Raw genomic sequence first — 18,199 nt, forward strand, 5'->3', positions numbered from 1 at the left:
TAATGCATTTGGAATGTGGGAGGAAGCTGGGGTACCTGGAGAGAACCCACACATGCATGATGAGAACATTCTGGGCATGGGACTGGAACCTAGGAGCTCCTTTTTTAAAATTTCTTAGTGAAACCGTAACAAATCACACAGTTTTATCGATTGCTTTTCTTGTTAAACCACTTCAACTGGAGGAAAACAATATGCAACAATATAACTCCTGTAAAATACGTCCAGTTTTTAAATAATGTTTGCAATATCTCTTTAATTGGTAAATATGTTGGGGGGGGGGGGGGGGGGTCCGGAAGTTATGTATTTTTTCTTTTTATTGCAGATGTCGTCAAGACTTTAGTGATATATAACCTCAATGGTGGCATCTAAAACAATTTGATCCACCTTAGTTTTTTTTTTTTTTTTATATCTAAGGTTTATTGTGATTATTTTTATAAACAGAAGAAGAAATCTCTAAAACTGAACTTAGAGACTTTTTTCTTGTTTTTTTAAAGCCATCTGGTACATATCCCTCTTTCTAGAGCATTCATTTGCATAATTGTAGGGCTGGTTATTTCCCAGCCTTCCAGGGTTATAAAATACAGGAGTTTGTCCTGAAGATAAACAGGTTAGAAGCTGATCACAAAGCAAAGCTCTTCCTTCTACTCTCGGGCTTAAATTCTGTTTTAATCTTCTTTTTTGTTTGTTTTCGGGGTTTTTTTTAAGTGAGATTCAAATTGACAATGTCATTCACAATGGATATTATAAAGAAAATGCTTCCAAGGGTAAGTTTTTTTTATTATTATTATTATCTACTACTGATGAATTTGTTTCCATTAGAAAGCCTTTGTCATATCTCTTTTTTATTCTTTTTTTTAACTCTTTCAAAGGGATATCAGCGAAAATATGTGGCCCATCAAGTTTTTATTGCCATAACTTACTTTAAAGACCTTGTGCCTGCAGTTGAGGAGTTCGGTATGCAAAGAAACACATCAAATGTGCTCAGTCATCACACTTTAATGCCATCCATTAAAATCATTTTCAAGTTCAGAGATTAAGTCTTTGTCTCATTTTGTACAGTTTACAGAGATGGGTCCAGAAAGAACCTGATGAACCTTACAGGAATCATTCCTGTGGTCTATAAAGGTAGCTGAATTTGTACTTTGATCCATGTAAAATAGATCATAACCTCGGTGAAGTATGACTGAGAGTAGTGAACATTAAAGAAATGTTTGTGATGTAGTGATGTTCCTTCATGTTTTTATTCAAGACAAGTCCTATAACATCCCCATATGTGTTTGGATTGAGCCAAACTACCCCAATGTGGCGCCTATGTGCTTTGTGAAGCCGACACACGAGATGATCATTGTTAAAGGAAAGTACATTTCCAGCGACGGCAAAGTCAGGATGCCTTACTTGAAAGACTGGAAGAAGGTATGAGAAAAAAAAACGATTTATTTTGATTTTTAAGTTTGAAAAAACAAATCAATGTATACAGATTCATGTTTCTGTGCGCTGAGATGTACCCTTCACTAAGACGCTTTTTCTTACTTCCTCTATCAGGGTGAAGGGGATCTATTTAGCCTACTGCAGGTGATGGTTGCTGTTTTTGGAGAGTTCCCTCCATTAGCAATGCGTCCTTATCCTGAGCCTGAACAAGCGTCATGTAAGTAATACTAAATTATGTTTTAGAATAACAGCTTATTTTAAGATTTCACCACTGGGCAACAAGAACTCCACCTATAAATAAAACAAAGTATGTAATTGGTTTTTCTATAAGAGAAAATATGTTTTTTTCTTTTAGGTTGGTTGCAGTTTAACCGACAAGAAGATGGAAGATATTGTGTGTCTTTACCCAGAGGAGATGGCCAACCTTTCCAACAGGAAAATGAAACCAGTTGCTAGTTTGTTGTACATATTTGAATATTTTGTGTAAATATGTGATGTTTTGATTTAAGTCTGTGAGTAGAAAATCTAAAAAAGCCCATACCGTTAACTAACTGGAAGTTGAAACTAAAACGGTGACATGCATGAACGTCAAACAAATGCTTTAGGATTGTGGAAATTAGATTTCTTTTACTATTTTAGGTTCTTCTAGCTTCCATTTTCTCACCACCATGAAATATTTTACAACCAGTCCATAAAAAAAACGTTGTTTGTACTGATTGTCTACTTTGGTGATATGACATGGACCTTTGAACAGAGAAGTCAGATATAACCAAATACAGCTCAATAGGACTTTTCATAGCATGCAAATAGTCTTGTTTAAATATCAAAAGCTTTAAGAGAATAGAAAATAAAACTGCAAACTTTAAGCAGAAACAAAACATTGATATTCCTTAATATCTGAGTTACTTTATTAGACATTTCTGGAACTTTCCTCCGTAACCACTCAAAGACATACTTCTTTTATTTTATGTAAATAAAGGCCTTTTATAAAGAAATCAGAGTTGTTCTTGTTGTGTTTGTCTAAAAGTATGAGTCAGATAACTCATTCAGGGTTGTGGTTCACTGAACAATGTAACTAGATGGAAAATATTAAACAACTCAAGTAACAAGGATCTTAATTATAAAGAAGAAGCTATAGAAATGAATCTATGGACATTTTTTTGTGATACACAGATGAAAAAGACGAAGAAAGTTTAAGAAATGGGTATAAAGAGTCTGCTTACTCCTGTTATATTGCCAAGTAAAACTCCTTTTCATATCTTTTTCGGATTTTTTTTTTTACATTGTAAAGTATACAGCAGGTTAAAATAAGTATTTAAAATGCCATAATAAAAAACAAACAAACCAAGATATCCAGAAATTAAGTTTTGTATAATAAGATGAAATGACACAAAAAAAGTATTAGAGAGGGAGGTGTAAAAAGGTATGAATAGCCAAGACATCAGCCGAAATCTCTCAGTTATTCGAAAGCAATCCTCCCCCTTGTCAGTGCAAATTACTATCAGCTGGTTCAGTCACAAATGATGGCCTATAAAAAGGTGTCTATATATCACACAAGAAACATCTCATGATGGGTAAAAGTAAAGAGCTTTTTCAAGACTTTTGCAACCTTAATGATGGCATTGGTTACAGAATGATTTCTGATCTTCTGAATGTTCCAGTGAGCACTGTTAGGGCCATAATCTGGAAGTGGAAAGAACACCATTTCACCATAAACCGACCACGACCAGGTGCCCCTCACGAGATTTCTGACAGAGGACTGAGAAGAATTATCAGAAGAGTTGTCCAAGAGCCAAAGACTACTTGTGGAGAGCCTCAGAAAGATCTGGAATTAGCAGGTATAATTGTTTCAAAGAAAACAATAAGTAATGCACTCAACTGCCATGGCCTGTATGCACGCTCTCCAAGACTCCAGTGCTGAAGAAAAAGCACGATGAAGCTTGTTTAAAGTTTGCTGCACAACATTCAGACAAGCCTGTGAAATAGTAGGAGAATATAGTCTGGTCAGATGAGACCAAAATTGAACTCTTTGGATGCTATAATACACATAGGGCCGGATCTATCAAAGGTTTGCGTGTATTAAAACGTGAGCTATTTCACTGCGCACGCTAAAAAATGTACAAACTGATCTATCAACAGCGTGCTAAAAGCATTTGGTCTTCAAAACGTGCTAAATAGCGCCTCTTGTCCATTTAGTACTTTTTCTGCAATGAATATGCAATATGGGGCGTTTACACGCAAAAGTGCGTCTTGTGGGAGGAGAACATGTAAATATATTAATTTAGCACTCGCAAAGTGATTTATCAAACTTGAACGCAATTTTGCTAACGGTATCTGACTCTATATTTAACACGTTTCAAAAGAAGGTGCAAATGGTCTGTATGCGTAATTGCGCACACATGGCAGCGGTTATTGTCGCAAGAAGGAGACATGGAAATGAAGCAAGGAGACGCAGAGAACGCATTTTTTCACTCCGTGTGAATATTTTTGCAATGAACGAGGAAACGATCATCAAAACATATCGTTTATCCAGCATTGCCATTTTGGAGCTGTTGGGGGAACTCCGAATGGATTTGGAGCCAGCCACAAGGAGGACCCACGCAATACCAGATATCACTAAACTCCTTGCAACATTGCACTTTTTTGCATCTGGGTCATTCCAGCGTACGGTTGCAGCGAGAGCTGGGATCTCCCAATCTCGTTTTTTCAGAAGTGCTGTCCGACGGGGTCGGGGTTCTCCCCCTGCGCCTGTGGAGCAACGTGCCAAATGCTGCGGGGATCTCATCCACAGTCACAGGCCAATACAAAACACCTGTTTTTTTTTTTTTTTTTTTTTTTTACTGCAGCACATACCACCTTAGGGAATAAAGGTTGCCAATTTATAAAAAAAATATATATATATATATATATATATATATATATATATATATATATATATATATATATATATATATATATATATATATATATATATATATATATATATATATATATATATATATTTACTTATTTATTTTTTTTGTTGGGGGTCACTGTAAGATTTAAATTTCTTAATGCACTAGTTTGTACAGACTACAAACTACTTTGCCGCAAACCACAAAACACGCAAAACCATCATTTAAATAGGGCGTCTCCAACAGTTTTGCACCTTCCACCAGTTACGCAATCACTCTTGTTAAATCACCCGCAAACCATGGTTCAGCCCCTCGCGCAAAATTCCAGTTTGCGAGCGCAAATTACTGCACGCAAAATTGGATCTTGATAAATCCGGCCCATAATGTTAGAGGTCAAATGGTGCTACTTATCACCCCATAAACACCATACCAACAGAGAAGTTCAGAGATGGGAACATCGTAGCCAGGGTCATTTTTTCAGCATATGATAATGAGCAAACTTCAAATAATTGAAGGAAGGATGAATGGAAAAATGTACTGAGACATTCTGCTACCATCTACTAGGATGAAGAAGATGAAAACTGGGTGGATATTTCATCAAGACGATGAACCCAAACACACAGCCAAGGAAACTCAATTCAAGATTTGAAGACTGTGTGGAAGAATGGGCCAAAATCACATCTGAACAATGCGTGTGACTAATTTCCATGAAGCTGTCATTAGCTGTTTAGTACAAAATATTAAATAAATTTTAGTGTTTTTAATACCTTTTTTTCTTTGTCGTTTTACTTTATTACAAATGATTTAATGTCTGGACATTTATGCTTTTTTTCTTTAATGTGTGGATTTCATTGATTGACACACAATTTGACATATGGTTTAAATGTCATGTCATTAGCACCTCTACAAATATTACTGAGAAAAATGGAGGCCTGTTCAATACTTATTTTACCCACTGTATATCTTGTGCAATGTAACTGAAAAAAAAAACAAATCTGTTGGAAGGGAAACATAAGAAGAAAAAAACTGTGGAAATATGACTGCCTAAGTACATTTTGATTCACCTTTGCACCATAATAGTTGTCTTAGATACACACCTGCATGCAGTTTAAAGAATGTTTAACCTGAAATAAAATTTAGCTTTCCTTTTTTGATTTGGTTGGAAAATACTTTTCTGCACCCTTCCAGTAAGTACTGTTAAAAATGATCTCATGATTGTGCTGTACAAAGGTAACGGCAATATGAGAGGTGCAAAAACCAGCAGACTGCCCTTACTCTGCAATTGTATACGTACAGGGGCAGAGTAAGAAGAGTTATCAGAAGGTTGCACATTAAGAAACAAAAATACAGTCTTAAAACTTGAAGCATCTTTTTTAATGGTTTAAATGACAAAACATGGAATCTGGTCAGAGGGCATTTAAAAAGGAAGGCAGTAACACAGACTGAAAGGCTGTCTTCTATGAAGGACCAACTCTGCCATATTTAAAAATAAATACAGAAATAAATAAATGCTCAATAAATGTATAAGCATACAATTAATTGCCAACAAAAAAGTGAGACATAAATGTATATAACTCTTAATTAGCTTCTTTATTTATTTGCCTTTGTAATATTTACCTTATTTATTTTTCTGTCCTTTATAATCTTCAACTTTATTTTTTAATTACTTATATTTTTAAGTATTTATTTATGTGCATGTTATAATATTTTTGTCTGTTTTATTCTTCCTTTGTATTTTTTTACCTTAGTTATTTCTTCGCCGCTGTTTATTTCTCTCTGCAAATGAGGAGGGGGTGTGTCCTAGAGAGTCAACTTCTGCTCATTGGTTGGCTTGGCGGTCCATCTTCTTAACTCACAGAGCTCAGAGTACTAAGTTAAATGTTCTCTTTTCTGTTGCTGTTGTCCAATAAAAGTACGTTTTAAGATCATTTGAGGCGAGAACCTTATACTTTTAAGCATCACCATATGGGCCATTCACAGATTTAATGCGTAATTGAAAAGAAAATGTGACGAACTTGAGAGGACCGCGGCAACCAGCAAAGCTCCGAAGCTGACGGCAGCCAGGTCTAACCACAGCCCATCTGCAGCGGCCCTCTCTCGGAATAGCCGTGTGTGAAGAATCGCTGGTGATGATGGCGATTTTTTGTTGCAGCGGCCCTCTCTTGGCATAGCCGTGTGTGAAGCGTGTTGGTTAGCATTTTACTACATCGGTCGAATCTACAGGAGGAGAGTCTGATGTCGAGTCTGAAGTCATTAGAACTTGAGTAGGGACTTTGCCAAATACAACAGGAAATCGCCATCATAGCCTGGCTATAGACCTGGCTGCCGTCAGCTTCGGAGCTCCGCTGGTTGCCACGGTCCTCTCAAGTTCGTCACATTTTCTTTTAAATTACGCATTAAATCTGTGAATGGGCCATATGGTGATGCTTAAAAGTATAAGGTTCTCGCCTCAAATGATCTTAAAACATACTTTAATTGAACAACAGCAACAGAAAAGAGAACATTTAACTTAGTACTCTGAGCTCTGTGAGTTAAGAAGATGGACCGCCAAGCCAACCAATGAGCAGAAGTTGACTCTCTAGGACACACCCCCTCCTCATTTGCATAATGAGGCAGAAACGCATAGAGAAATGTAAAAAGGGCAGACAGAAATGTAAAAAGGGCAGAGAGAAATGTAAAAAGGGCAGAGAGAAATGTAAAACGGGCAGACAGAAATGTAAAAAGGGCAGAGACAAATGTAAAAAGGGCAGACAGAAATGTAAAAAGGGCAGAGAGAAATGTAAAAAGGGCAGACAGAAATGTAAAAAGGGCAGAGAGAAATGTAAAAAGGGCAGAGAGAAATGTAAAAAGGGCTGACAGAAATGTAAAAAGGGCAGAGAGAAATGTAAAAAGGGCAGACAGAAATGTAAAAAGGGCAGAGAGAAATGTAAAAAGGGCAGACAGAAATGTAAAAAGGGCAGAGAGAAATGTAAAAAGGGCAGAGAGAAATGTAAAAAGGGCAGACAGAAATGTAAAAAGGGCAGAGAGAAATGTAAAAAGGGCAGACAGAAATGTAAAAAGGGCAGAGAGAAATGTAAAAAGGGCAGACAGAAATGTAAAAAGGGCAGAGAGAAATGTAAAAAGGGCAGAGAGAAATGTAAAAAGGGCAGACAGAAATGTAAAAAGGGCAGAGAGAAATGTAAAAAGGGCAGAGAGAAATGTAAAAAGGGCAGAGAGAAATGTAAAAAGGGCAGACAGAAATGTAAAAAGGGCAGAGAGAAATGTAAAAAGGGCAGAGAGAAATGTAAAAAGGGCAGACAGAAATGTAAAAAGGGCAGAGAGAAATGTAAAAAGGGCAGAGAGAAATGTAAAAAGGGCAGACAGAAATGTAAAAAGGGCAGAGAGAAATAAACAGCGGCGAAGAAATAACTAAGGTAAAAAAAATACAAAGGAAGAATAAAACAGACAAAAATATTATAACATGCACATAAATAAATACTTAAAAATATAAGTAATTAAAAAATAAAGTTGAAGATTATAAAGGACAGAAAAATAAATAAGGTAAATATTACAAAGGCAAATAAATAAAGAAGCTAATTAAGAGTTATATACATTTATGTCTCACTTTTTTGTTGGCAATTAATTGTATGCTTATACATTTATTGAGCATTTATTTATTTCTGTATTTATTTTTAAATATGGCAGAGTTGGTCCTCCATAGTCTTCTACATGCGACAGTTCTTCTAAATTGGTTAGAACTGGGGAGAATACTTAAAAAGCCAGGAATATTTCCCATCAACTGAAAAACATCAAGGCTTGGCTAAAATTTCCAGAACAATTTGTAATTTGAGTCATGTAGAGTAGAGTCATGGTATGATAAAAACCAAAATTAAAGTTCTATAAGGTAAAACCTGCCCAGAGTGAAAAACTGGGGGTGGTAATATCTCTTTTAGTGTGGTAATAACCACACTTTTATTAAGGTAACAAATTTCGTGACTAATTAGGCATACCCAAGTTTATCCCAAAATATCCAAGTGTCTGCTACAGAGTAATTTTTCAGCATTACTGTAGAAACAAGAATTCTTAAAAAAAAAAATAAAAAAAGAGTTTAATTCCATTAAACTCCATATTTGGAATGACCTAACCAAATGTCACATCACCTGAAAAGGCCTATAGACAGAGGCAAAATATCATGAAGATTAAAAAAACATTAGCAAGCAAAATAAGTAGATAAGAAAGTCAAAATATAGGATGCAGATAGGGATGTCATATTGTCATAAGATGCTTTAGCAGAGGATTAGTTCAGGGGTGTTTACCCTTATGCAACCCAGTTATCACGTCTTTTTTTATTTGAATTTCCCCAGACTGTGTTTTTATCGGAGTACTCATCATGCATTTCATTAAATGTTGAACAAATTTTGATTCATTTATCATTGTCTGTTTTATTTAATTTTTTTACATCACAAAAGCCTACCAGTTGTACAGGGCTGTTTAAACTATATATTTTTGTTGTAGGCTACATGCTCTTCTTTATAAACATTTTTTTTTTTGTTATTACCCTTACTGAGATTATTTTCTTTATGAGAAATCATGGCAGCTATCAGCCTATATCTAGGCCAATATGCTCTGCACTTTAACTGATCAGTTAATTGATCTTATGTCTGATGTATAACTTCTTTAATATTACAAGAATAAATCAAAGAATAAATCATGTTCTTTATTAACTGAAACACAGTGAGTAAATATTTCGAACCGAAACGGCAGCTATACGGATCGCTGAGAATAAAAAAACGTCAACAGTGTACGTCACAGACCGGAAGTTGTTGAGAAGACACCCGGACATTTCACACCGTTGGGATCTCCATTTTTCATCGCTTTTTAAAAAGTCTAATTAGCTATTTAAGCTTTTAATATTTATAAATTATCTATTGTACGCTGAAATTAAGAGACTATTTACACCGGTCTGGAATATCCCTAAAGAAACGCGACTGTTGTCTCTACTCGTCCCTGGGCTAGGCTAATATTAGCCTAGCATTTAGCTCTCGTTGGCTAGCAGCCTCAGTTTTTTGTTATTTGTTTTAGTAGAAGGCTAGAAATATCACCATTTCAGATACCGATAGTTATCAAGAACGATTTTAAGACACTTCTACTAAACATGGCGGTTGTCAACGAAAGCGCCCTGAAGAAAATGCTGAAGGTACGCTCTGGTTTTAACGGCTATGGGTAATGTAAGCTAGATATGACTGTTCTAATGTAATTAGATCCAGTGGAATTGGGGATCAGTAACATAAGCCTTTGGATACGATAGAAGAATTTATATTTACAATAATGTTATGATTATTATAGAGAATGCTCCCTAATGTGTGTTAAATTTTAGAAATATATTTTAAAATGCCAATCGGCAAATGTCACGTAAACCATTGTGGTATTTACCTTTTCCGCCTTATAGAATGACGTTTGGCTCAGTCTTATGTATGAAATCTAAATAAGTATTGATTGAGAAAAATCTGTGGCGTTGAAATAAACAACTAAGTTACACCTGATCACGTCATAAATGTTGTTTTTCTAACGCAAGATGTAGATTTATTCACACATTTTTATAAACCTTAAATATTTTAACATTGCCATGACGCTGTCATCTTTTTTTGGGTACATCAAAAAATAAAATGTAACTCTATATTATCTCGTTTTTCATGTTATTTTCCATCTAATCTTGGATTTTGCAGCAGATTAATAGATTGGTTAAATTTTATAACCTAATTACTGAAATTAGAGGTGAGCAGACCTCTTTCCTCAGTCAAGCTTATATAAAGACACTGTTCGGCTCTTCAAGTGTAAGAAATTATGGTGAGCCGTAAGATTTATGATTTTTTTCATCCTTTACTTTTTCAGCAATACAAATATAGAGATCTTACTGTTCGTGAGATAACCAATGTCATCTCGCAATACAAGGACCTGAAGCCGCTTATGGATGCTTATGGTAAGATAACTTATATTTACTTGATTTATTTTTTTGTTTTTTACACACCTAATGATTTTTTTATTTCATGTGTTGCAGTGTTTAATGATGGTTCATCCAGAGACTTGATGAGCTTGACTGGGACCGTCCCTGTGAGCTACAGAGGTAAACCGATGTTTTTTATCTTTATAGTAAAGAGTTATATTTTGTCTTTAACTAAACCTACAAATATAAGGCTTTGAACACTATTAGACTACTTCATCCACAATGATCCTACATCAAATGTCAGGATTTGTGCAGATATTCGCCTTTTTTAGCAACTGGAAGCTGTTTGAACAAACTTGTTCAGTAAATGTTCAGACCCATGATAAAATTATTTGATAATATTATATAAACTAAAATAAACATATTAATTGATAAGGGTTAAAACATAGGTTTAAATTAGGGGTGTAAGGAAACATTTATATCAAAGATCCAATTGATTCAGAATACGTATATTACGTTATTTCATTATATGATAATGGTATTGATTCAAAAGATGGCAAAATAAATCTTAAATGTAAAAAAAATCTGTTTAATTGTCTTAACTTTAAATAACTCTATACCCCTGCCTGCTAGTTGGTGTTGCTTCATCCAATAGCCTGCAGCAGAGTACGAACATGAGCTTGTGGGGTTTTCCACAGCTACATTATTATATTATACTATATTCCCTTCTGTCTTTAACAAAGTTATATTACATCAAATATCATTAAATCATATGAGTTAGAATTTAACTCCATGATATTTGGGGCTAAATACATCATACAGTTTAACTGATTCTGTTTTGTCTGTTAACTGTTCTTACAAAATATATATATTTTTTGCATATTTCCTTTCATCCCATTAACCAGTATACTATTGCAAAGGAATATAGGGACACTACAGCATAGTGTATGTTAAGGTTATGTAATGTTCAAACCGTAATGAAAAAGAACACACCCACCAGATATTTGCAATTTTTTTTTTTTTTCTTTTCTCAAGGCAATGTCTACAACATCCCAGTGTGTTTGTGGTTGCTGGACACGTATCCCTATAACCCTCCAATTTGTTTTGTGAAGCCTACCAGTACCATGATGATCAAAACAGGAAAGCACATTGATGCCAATGGCAAAATTTACCTGCCTTATCTACATGAGTGGAAACATGTAAGTAATGTTTCAGCTAACTATAATCTTTATGATGGAAGATATTTTTTTTTAGGTATATGTGGTACATTTGGGGACACAAATCAGAATCTTTGGGTAAAAACTTAAACAGCATGCAACAATAATATGACCACGCTCTTTAATCAGTCTAAACAAAAACTTATCTGACATGCAGCACGTTTGGTTATTAAGTGATGATTATAGATAACAAAATATTTTCCAAGTCCAAATGTATGTAATGTTTTTGTAAAGAAGTTTGGTCTGCATATGTGCCATCTTCTGTTTTAATAGTTCTATAGTTTTTATTCATATAACAGAGCTTGATATCTTTGTATTTTATGCTGTAATGATTTTTTTTGCTGTGAACCACTTAGTAGTTGTTCGAGGGGGAGGGTTGGGGTTCTCCACAGCAACTAGTTAATACAGAAAAATGCAATAAAACTGTTAACTCTATTCTTTTTTTTGCCAAACTTGTTAAAATGTACTTCTGTTTGCTTTACAGCCTCAGTCAGACCTGTATGGTCTGATTCAAGTGATGATTGTCGTGTTTGGAGAGGAGCCCCCAGTATTTTCCCGCCCCACCACGCAACCCCCCTTCCCAAGCTTTCAAGCAGCTGGACCCCCCAACTGTAAGTTATTTCACATTTTGCTCTAAAAAAACCCAACCTTTAAGAACTTGTATATTTTTGAAAGATTTAAATTTATTGGATTTTCTTACCTGTTTGTTAATATGTGCCAGTCCAGCATATTTAGTCAAAGACTGTCAGTATAACTCCAGATTGTTTTATATTTTGGTCACTTGAGTCTGTTTAATGACAGCTGTTTGTTTTATTTATTTTTTTTTATTTGTTTTTTTTTTTTGTTTGTTTTGTTGTTTTTTTATTATTATTAATTTTTTTTACAGACCTTCATGTTAAGAATGAAGTTACTGTTTTAAACCACATACTGAATGTTCTTATGATAACAAAGATTGGAGACATGCTGGGTTGTTTACATTACTTATTTGACTTATTTCACAATTTTTTTTTCAGCTTAATTCTCCACGTTCTTTTTTAAACAAACAGTTGAATTTACATTTGTTGTTAAAGAGGTGAATTACTGTTCATATTCTTTTTCAGTAAGTGATTACAGATGTGGCTCTAATTAAGTTGGCTTTGCATCAAAGTTTATTCACGTTTAGTCAAATGTTGCTTTGTTTTTTTGCTACTTTTTTTTTTTTTTTTTTTTTTTTTTTTTTTTTTTTTTTTTTTACACAATGACTTTTCTGCTCTCAGCACCAGGTGGTGCTCACATACCATGGCAACAAATCATGGCTGAAACATCTCTATGATTTAAAGGGTTATAGACATTTAATCCACAAATATGCTCTTTTTATTTACTCTAAAAATATGTATTTTTTTCTTCATCAGCTTCCTACATGCCTGGGATGCCTGCTGTGTCGCCCTACGTGCCGAATCCTAATCCAGGGTAAGATGGTTCCACACATTGTCAGCATCTATATGATGGGTTTTGTAATAGGTGTCAACCAGGTATCAGAGTATTTATTTTTTTTCTTCAATCGCTTTTTAGATTTTTTTTTTTCTTTAATATTATTAATAATGGTTTTAATATTGTAAGAATAAAGTTTAGCTGAGTGATGTCAGAATTCAAAGTTCCTATGAGTCTTTTATTCTAACTATATGTAACTGCACTAATAAAAAATGTATGATCCCAAATGGGTGTCAGTTTATATAGATAAATCAAAAGCAGACCTGCATTTAAGTACATGTAAGAAATGAAGTAAGTAGAAATCAGAATTCGTAATGGAAAACCTTTTTAGAACAGACTTTTTGTGCTGTTAATTAATAATTTTTTTTTGCCTTTTTATTGGTATTACTTAGTCTTAATGTAAAAAAAAAAAAAAAAAACAGAGTTAATGATATATTTGGTGTGATTGAAGTGCAATTGGCAGTTTTACAGAAAAGATGAAACATTCTTTATGAAAAAAAAAAATAATACAATCAAAGATATTCATCAGAACTCTAAAAAGATATTGACCAGCGGATTTAACTATTTTGTAAACTTCATAATGTTTCATACTAGTTGCTCATTTCTAGATCAGGAATATTTGATCCAAGTTGAACCATTTTCCATCAAGTGTATCCTAGCAACCTTGATCCAAATTTCGACCTGTGTGTCTTGTTCTTTATTGATGGACTTTGGTTATTTAAGTTAAACAGACATTACTTTATTAACTTGTGTAAGAGAGGAGAAAAAAACTTGGGCTCATTGGTTGCAAAATAGTCCAACAATAAATTCTATTGGAAAAGATATAGTGGGCTTCTAGCAATTTAAAGTTAAAATTTGTAAAAAAAAAGAAATGAATGTCTGTTTAATAATGAAACTATTTTCAGAGGTTACCCATCTTACCAGTACCCAGCTGCAAACTCTTATCCTGCCACTGGTGGACCTGCACACTATCCAAACCAAACTCCAGTCTCCACAGTTGGTATGTATTAAATGAGGCTTTCTGATGCTTAGCTTAGCTGTCAACCTGTGTCAGTTCAAGGACGATTTTCGCTTCTGTGCTAAAAATCAAGGAAAATATGTGGGTTCTCAAACCTTGATTACCTTCACATCATTATTTTGTTGTTTTAATTTATTTTGAATTAAAACATCTAAAGTCATGACATATATTTAAATCTATATGTTCCTCATTCAACCCTAAATGAAGACCCTTGACCTTTTTACTTGAACTCTCTCACCCTCCAAGTGACTTCAGTGGCACGCTGAGTCGCCTCTGAAAGGCCACACGTGTAACTGGAGTGGGGAGTATTAAAGGCCAAAGTACTGGATGGTCTCCTCCTACCCCCCGACAAACTATGTCTCGACACCCACTGAAAAGATCTTACACAAAGACTTCCACACTGGCAAACAGGAAGATCTTTAGGTGGTTCCTTTTGTAAAGGGAAGGGTTTGGTTTTTGCTCCTGACAGAAGTCAACTGATGTTTTCTGAGCTTCAGGAAAATCAGTTAGTCCATTCACAATGTATAGTTTAATATTTTAAGATTCAAACTATTCCGTCAGATTAGGTTAGGGATTCAAGTTATTACCTCCGCCAGGGAGATCATGTTTTTAGTCGAGTTTGTGTATTTGTCTGTTCATCTGTGTGCAGGATAACAATAAACCTTATGAAGGGATTTTAGTGAAAGTTTTACCAAAGCTGCATCTCAGTCCAAGAATAATCCATTTAATTTTGGTGATGTTTCAGATCACAATTTGGATTATGATGATTTAAATTCGTAGGGAAATCATATTTAAATGTCAAATTATTCTGGCTTAAACATGTATATAAATGTTCTCTGTATCAGACCATATTGTCCCAAAAAAAAAAAAAAAAAATTCTATTTAAAAAAAAATCCTGTCTTAAAACAGGTGGGGGTTTTTTTCGTTATCTTATGCAGGCCAGTTAGTTGTACGTCAGCCTGTACACCTAAATTCGGCCAATCATTTATCAACGGTCATCTGTCAATCAAATTTTTTCTGTCATAGCATCTTGATTCATATGTCGCAGCTAATAAACGCAACTGTTGAAATAAGAAATAAGAATTATTTACTTTAACATTGATTTACGTCCCAGTGTTCATGGTGATGGGCGTCTGTGTCTTTGGCAGAGGTAGAGCAGGGATTCTGAAGAATCTTAAAACTTGGTTCAATGATGTGCATTAACTAACAAAGCTTTCCCCTTCTACCGCGCTTATTGGCAGCATGTTGTTTTCCATTATGGTACAGAGATTTAGCATAATGCCCTCCATTTCAGTCATCTTCTGCTGTGCTCTCCTGACCTGATCACTTCTCACTCCACCATGCACCAAATAGATGCTATTTAGGATATAATAAAAGGAGTTTATCAAGGGTTATCTTTAAAAACTACACTAAGTGCATTCTGCATTAATTCATGTTTCTGCTTTGGCATGTCTCTGCATTTTAAAGCATATTATCACATAACTTTGATTAAAAATGATTTGAATAAAACTTATTTTAGTCTTAGTCTTATTTAGTCTTGCTCCTGCAAGAAATATGAATTTTACATTTAAAAAGTTCAATATTCATCACTGATTTAACTGTGGAAGTGCAATTATGTTTTTTTTAACGTCTCATATCATGAATTTGTTCCTCCTAAGGGCCAACCAGAGATGGGACTATTGGTGAAGACACCATCCGGGCATCTCTGATTTCTGCTGTAAGTGACAAACTTCGCTGGAGGATGAAGGAAGAAATGGACCGAGCACAGGCAGAATTGGATGCCCTGAAACGGACGGAGGAAGACTTAAAGAAAGGGCATCAGAAGCTGGAGGAGATGATCTCAAGACTTGACCAGGAAGTGGTAAGATCCCTTACCCTTTTCTCTTTTTTACTAATACATTTTTCTTTTCCTTTAACGTTTTATGATTCTGAACCTTTGCTGCTCCCAACAGACTGATGTTGACCGGAACATTGACCTGCTGAAGAAAAAGGACGAGGAATTAACCGAAGCCCTGGAGAAAATGGAGAACCAATCAGAGAACAATGATATAGATGACGTCATTGTGCCCACAGCTCCTCTTTACAAGCAGATCCTGAATCTGTATGCGGAAGAAAATGCTATTGAAGACACAATCTTCTACCTGGGAGAGGCCCTTCGCAGAGGTGTCATTGATTTGGACGTTTTCCTCAAGGTAGCTCCGTGAATAGTGCCCCTTAATGCTGCTTACTGTAGTTCTGTAATGTTTTTAATTTTCACTTTTGTTTCCTTCTTTTGCAGCACGTACGTCTACTATCCAGGAAACAGTTTCAGCTTCGAGCTCTCATGCAGAAAGCTCGTAAGACGGCCGGCCTCAGTGACCTGTACTGACCCACACTGACATCCTCGGACACAACCATATATCCACACTCCTATTCTTCCTCCTGCTGTTTGTTTCCTATATACGGTCTTCTTGTATACCAACCAGCTGCCTTTTTTAATGAGAAGAAAGCGAGAGAAAAAGCATTTATGAAGAATTCTGTATTGTCTGATGTGGCCTCTTTTTTATTTGGCGCCATGTTTGGTCACAAACACAGTCCAGATGATAAACAATTACTCTGATTATATATATAAAAAAGAAAACTAATCTTTTTGAATTCTGTTGTGTAGTTGTCTTGGAAAGCTGCTCTGTGCATGCAGCTTTTATGATAACAATATTGATGCTGACGCTGAAGTTGGTTTACACTAATTTGTTTGGTGGTTTATATACAGCATCTTGCACTCCATCCATTGGACTAGACATTTTGGAAAGTTGGCTCCAGTAATGTTGGTAAAAGAACGCTCAGACAGGCTTTGGAGTCCTGCTTCCTTCCCTTTATGGATAATTGTGTTTCAAAACCAGAAACACCCAGATAAGGTCCACATGACATGGGGCAAGCTGCAGGAACTATGTTATGGAAGTTCCAGGTCATGTTTAGTAATCTTGGAGTCATGGGGATCTTTTTACACTTTGGAGGTCATGAACTAAATTGACCTCTGGTCACACATGGGTCAGCTTCAGTTTTAGCTTCAAAGTGGCTGACCCCCTCATTTTTCTTTTCCGATAGTCCTGAGGTTTTAGAATATGTCTCACTAGCCCAGACTTACACTTCAGAGTGAGCACATTAAACCATCAGTTCAGTTGAATAGTTGTTTCACTATGTACAGCCTTGGCTCTCATAATACTAAGGTATTGTAGAGGATTACTTCTATCTTTGTTTAATTTTCAGTTGTAGTTCTGTCCACTCATGCTCAGCTCTGCTGACAACATCTGGTGTTCATTAAAAGGTTGTGAATAATGTTGAGGGCTAAAGGGTACAAAAGAGAATTGTTAAAACTAATCAATCTGTTAAGTTATGTTAAGTTTTGTCTGTTGATTAGCCTTTTACTAAATGCACTTTGAATTGTATCATAGAATCTTATTTTTCTTGTTTTCAATTCAGCTGTAGACCACCTTTTCTTTTATATCTGTAGATTTATGTAAAGCATTACAAATTAAAGATCAGATTTAATGAATTGTCTGAATTTATTATACTGTAATTAAAAACAAAGAAAATTCTAGCTGTCAGTTATTTAAGTATAGGATAGGTGAATTAAAAAACATATTAAAAAAAAGACTAGAGCCAGAACATGGTAGGTTTAGAAAGGAATCACTTCATCCACCAATTTTTACTGGTTTTCTTTTCAAGTAAAACTGAGATTTAGTTGTAAATTTGTTCTGTTCCTAATTTTTGATCTAAAAACCAAGCAGGTTCTGGGCCCAAGCTTTTATTTTGTTGGGAACTATTCAGCTATTAAGGATTCTGTATTAAGGAATGTCAGAAAATGTGATCCAGGGCCGCACTATAGCTGCTCAAAGTTAACATATGCTAACTTTGACTTGCTGCAAAATAAAAATAAAAAAGCTTTCATTTTTTTGTTAATCAGAATTTTAATCTATCCTAATTTTAAACTTGCACTTAATGTACCTAGTGTATTCCCATGAAAGAAAAAAAAAGTGTCCCCCAATTCCTTGTTTTTATGAGATTTTCTATCTATTTAGGCCTAAATGAACGCCTTACAATTTGATTTTATATATTTTTTTGTTTTGATCTTATAGCTTGTCTGCTGTAATGGAAAACAGGACGATTTAAGTCTTAAATTGCAGCTGCATTTATTGTAAAATAAGAAATAACTTTTTCTGATTTTAGAATAACTTACACCGAAAAAGCAAACATCTCCACAAAATGCAAA

At 34.9% G+C, this 18,199-nt stretch overlaps 2 protein-coding genes across 2 annotated transcripts; both read left to right on the forward strand.

Moving 5' to 3' along the window:
• Positions 1-580: 580 nt before the first annotated feature.
• On the forward strand, positions 581-2,423 carry zgc:123278 (uncharacterized protein LOC641569 homolog). Its single transcript, XM_038275738.1, has 6 exons — positions 581-764; positions 870-954; positions 1,060-1,125; positions 1,250-1,413; positions 1,543-1,645; positions 1,784-2,423. Exons 1-6 carry the CDS (start codon positions 723-725, stop codon positions 1,882-1,884), a joined length of 561 nt encoding a protein of 186 aa, XP_038131666.1. The 5' UTR covers positions 581-722; the 3' UTR covers positions 1,885-2,423.
• Positions 2,424-9,102: 6,679 nt separating this feature from the next.
• Positions 9,103-16,596, forward strand: tsg101a (tumor susceptibility 101a). Its single transcript, XM_038275514.1, has 10 exons — positions 9,103-9,498; positions 10,194-10,281; positions 10,360-10,425; positions 11,281-11,444; positions 11,947-12,073; positions 12,854-12,911; positions 13,838-13,932; positions 15,609-15,811; positions 15,903-16,142; positions 16,229-16,596. The coding sequence occupies exons 1-10, from the start codon at positions 9,457-9,459 to the stop codon at positions 16,316-16,318; spliced, it is 1,173 nt and encodes a 390-aa protein (XP_038131442.1). The 5' UTR covers positions 9,103-9,456; the 3' UTR covers positions 16,319-16,596.
• Positions 16,597-18,199: the final 1,603 nt, after the last annotated feature.

Source organism: Cyprinodon tularosa, unplaced genomic scaffold, assembly GCF_016077235.1.
Source record: "Cyprinodon tularosa strain WSP-4 unplaced genomic scaffold, ASM1607723v1 ctg121, whole genome shotgun sequence".
NCBI classification, from domain to species: Eukaryota; Metazoa; Chordata; class Actinopteri; order Cyprinodontiformes; family Cyprinodontidae; genus Cyprinodon; species Cyprinodon tularosa.

Excerpts from the sequence above, each read along its gene's own strand:
- zgc:123278 (XM_038275738.1), top strand. The coding sequence starts at position 723 with ATGTCATTCACAATGGATATTATAAAGAAAATGCTTCCAAGG. Across the intron at positions 955-1,059 it reads GCCTGCAGTTGAGGAGTTCG|TTTACAGAGATGGGTCCAGA; the intron begins GTATGCAAAGAA and ends CATTTTGTACAG. Across the intron at positions 1,126-1,249 it reads CATTCCTGTGGTCTATAAAG|ACAAGTCCTATAACATCCCC; the intron begins GTAGCTGAATTT and ends TTTTTATTCAAG.
- tsg101a (XM_038275514.1), top strand. The coding sequence starts at position 9,457 with ATGGCGGTTGTCAACGAAAGCGCCCTGAAGAAAATGCTGAAG. Across the intron at positions 13,933-15,608 it reads AACTCCAGTCTCCACAGTTG|GGCCAACCAGAGATGGGACT; the intron begins GTATGTATTAAA and ends GTTCCTCCTAAG. Across the intron at positions 16,143-16,228 it reads ATTTGGACGTTTTCCTCAAG|CACGTACGTCTACTATCCAG; the intron begins GTAGCTCCGTGA and ends CTTCTTTTGCAG.